The sequence below is a fragment of the Nannospalax galili genome, unplaced genomic scaffold (genome assembly GCF_000622305.1).
Source record: "Nannospalax galili isolate Female #2095 unplaced genomic scaffold, S.galili_v1.0 scaffold549, whole genome shotgun sequence".
NCBI classification, from domain to species: domain Eukaryota; kingdom Metazoa; phylum Chordata; class Mammalia; order Rodentia; family Spalacidae; genus Nannospalax; species Nannospalax galili.
Genome location: NW_008360175.1, coordinates 1 through 2,803, shown reverse-complemented (window position 1 = coordinate 2,803; position 2,803 = coordinate 1). Strand labels below are relative to the sequence as shown.

Genomic DNA, 2,803 nt, shown 5'->3' with positions numbered 1-2,803 from the left:
ATATACATACAGCAGTGACAGGGACACTTGGTGCTTTGTAGGTTTGTGGACAGTCTGGGATACTATGGCCTCGGTCTCCAAGTGGGGGACTTTGGTTTGGACATCTACCTGACACAGCTGGTATTTGGAGCAGTGGAGGTGCCTGCCCGTCTTTCTAGCATCCTGATGATGGAGAGGCTGGGTCGAAAGTGGAGCATGTTGGGAGCTCTGACTCTGGGTGGCCTCATGTGCATCATCATCATCTTCATCCCGGCAGGTACCAGGCTGGCTGTTTCCCACCCTTTTCCTCCTTGCCAGGGCTAGACCCATCACCACCACTCCCCTTCAGGAGTAAAGACTTCCCCGGGGCTTGGGTAGAGAGGGGTGAGGAGTGTGGGCAGACAGCATGGTGGGCAGGGCCTGCTGATGGGTTGTCCTTTCCTCTGTGTCTGACCTGCATACTCCCCCAGATCTTCCCGTGGTGGTCACAGTGCTGGCCGTGGTGGGGAAGTTTGCCACGTCTGCTGCCTTCACTATGTCCTACGTGTACACTGCTGAGCTCTTCCCCACTGTCATCAGGTAAGAGCTGCTAGGTGACTTATCCTCTTCTGTCCCAGGGACCTGATATTGCCCTTCCCTCTGCCCCCATACCACAGCTGGAAATCTAGTGGTAACCACCAAGCTGTCCTAGGACCTTGGAAGACAGAGATGGACTTAGGCATGCCCTGATATTATCAGGACCAGAATGTGGCATAAATATAAGAGAGAATTGGCTCAGGAGAAGGAATGCTCAGAAGTAGGGACAGGCAGTTAGGCCTTTAGAAGAGATAGGAGAGCAAGAGTGTGGTAGGCACGCAGGGTGGACTGAAGGTGGGAGGAGCTGGCTGGAACAGGAAACAGACACACTGCATAGGCCAAATGAGGGTGGAGACCCTAGACCTCCTGGGGTGAATGTGGCCTTGGCCTGTGCTGCTTTCCCCAGGCAAACGGGCATGGGGCTGGTGAGCATCTTCTCCAGAATCGGCGGCATCATCACACCGCTTGTGATGCTGCTGGAGCAGTACCATGCGGCGGTCCCCATGATCATCTTCGGCAGCTTTCCCATCGGAGCAGGCCTACTGTGTGCTCTGCTGCCAGAGACACGGGGCCAGTCCCTGAAGGACACCATCCAGGACCTGGAGCAGGGGCCTCACTCACGGTGAGCAGCTGGCTTGCTAGCTGGCAGCCCTCTCCTAGAGTTAGATCTCCTCCGTCACTGTTACTTTGTCATTGCTTAGCAGTCAACATGGCACCTTCTTGGCATCACAGATTTCTGTATGCTTTATGTCACATGCCTTCTGCTGAGCAGGTGGTGGGAAGTGAACTATCATGGCACCACTTCCTGGGCGGCCTTTTGCTCTCTTGTAGGTCCTCAAAGGCACTGCCCCCAGAAAAAGAAATTGTGGCCACAGGAAGGGCTTCCAACCCAAGGATCGTCATTATCAACAGCTCGTACTTCTGACTGTGGTTGCCAAGAGCCAGCCCATCAACAGTAGGGAGTTGTCCATACCACCTTCTGGATTTGGTCGGGACCCATGGGAACACAGGGACCAGATCAACCTTGCTCATGGAGGCAGTACTCCTTGAGCTGTTCCAGGCCCAATCTGCAGAATTCATGATTAACAACAGTTTGTAACTCCAATTCCAGGGATCCAACACCCTCTTCTGTCTTCTATGTGCATTGCACAACATGGGTGCACTTACATGCATGCATAATGCTCATACACATAAAATAAAAATAAATACATTTTAAAAAGGATTCTGGATTTATCCATTTTCTGTTACAAAAATGGAATGCCTGAAGATAGGCAATATTATAAAGAAAAGGTTTCTCTCACAGTTCTTGGGGTTCAAAGGCTTGGTACTAGTCTAGTTTGTGTCTAGTGAGGCTATGTGGTGGATGGCATCACAGGGCTGGGAGCATGAGGGACCACATTGTAAGCCAGAAGGTAAAGAGGGGCTAGGGACAGGCTGGTACTAGACCCTACCCACTCTGTAAAGGCCTGCCATCTCTCACACTGCTACCTTGGGGACCAGGGTCTCAACACATGAACCCTTGGGGGAAACACTCAGACCATGTCCAAACCAACACAAATTCTTTCAGAAATTCCCTCATACTTGCTCACCTTCTTGTGTAGCCTGGAGGAGTGGGACGTGCTGAAGGCCCACGCTGTGCACCCAGCCTGGAAGTTTCCAGCAGCTCCCTTTCAGGTAAATGGATCTTTGTTAATGTTTCTCTGCTCTGAAGCCATGGCCAAACGTTCTACTGAGCTTCCTACTACAAACCATCCTCCTGAGTCCCAAGCTACACTCTCCTCTTGAGGACACTTGAATGTCTTTCTTGGCCCAATGAGTCACCAGGTGAATACTGCCAAGGAGAGAATAAGGGCTAGACAGAAGTGGGAAAAGGCCACTTCAAAGCCGAAGGCCATTTCCTGATCCAACATGTGGACACGCACACCTTCTGTGGCAGAGTGACAACGGTTCCTGGGAACAGTCCTAAAGGAATCCTTTGTTGACTTTAGCATTAATACCAAAGAGCATCTGTTGCCTTTGAAGTCTTTGCAGACTTTTTCTGGTTGAAGATTATGAGCAGTTGGGGACAACTTCTTGTATTTGCAAATACTCTGTGACTTAGTCTCTTATCGGGTTAATATCGTATTGCTGATGAGAGCTTCAGAACCTGAGACCTCGGGGACCCAGAGGAGATGCTACGTAGACCTGGTTCTGTCTTTACCTTGAGTATAGATAGAGCACAACAGAAGGGGATCTCACAGACCAGACA

At 50.9% G+C, this 2,803-nt stretch overlaps 1 protein-coding gene across 1 annotated transcript in view; it reads left to right on the top strand.

Annotated features, from left to right (window-relative positions):
- Slc22a13 (solute carrier family 22 member 13) overlaps positions 1–1,480 on the top strand; it is a 25,866-nt gene extending 24,386 nt beyond the window's left edge. Inside the window, exons 2-5 of the mRNA XM_008824181.1 lie at positions 42–256; positions 450–558; positions 962–1,177; positions 1,387–1,480. Coding sequence (XP_008822403.1) covers positions 42–256; positions 450–558; positions 962–1,177; positions 1,387–1,480 — 634 coding nt within the window. The remainder of the gene's footprint in view (positions 1–41; positions 257–449; positions 559–961; positions 1,178–1,386) is intronic.
- Positions 1,481–2,803: the final 1,323 nt, after the last annotated feature.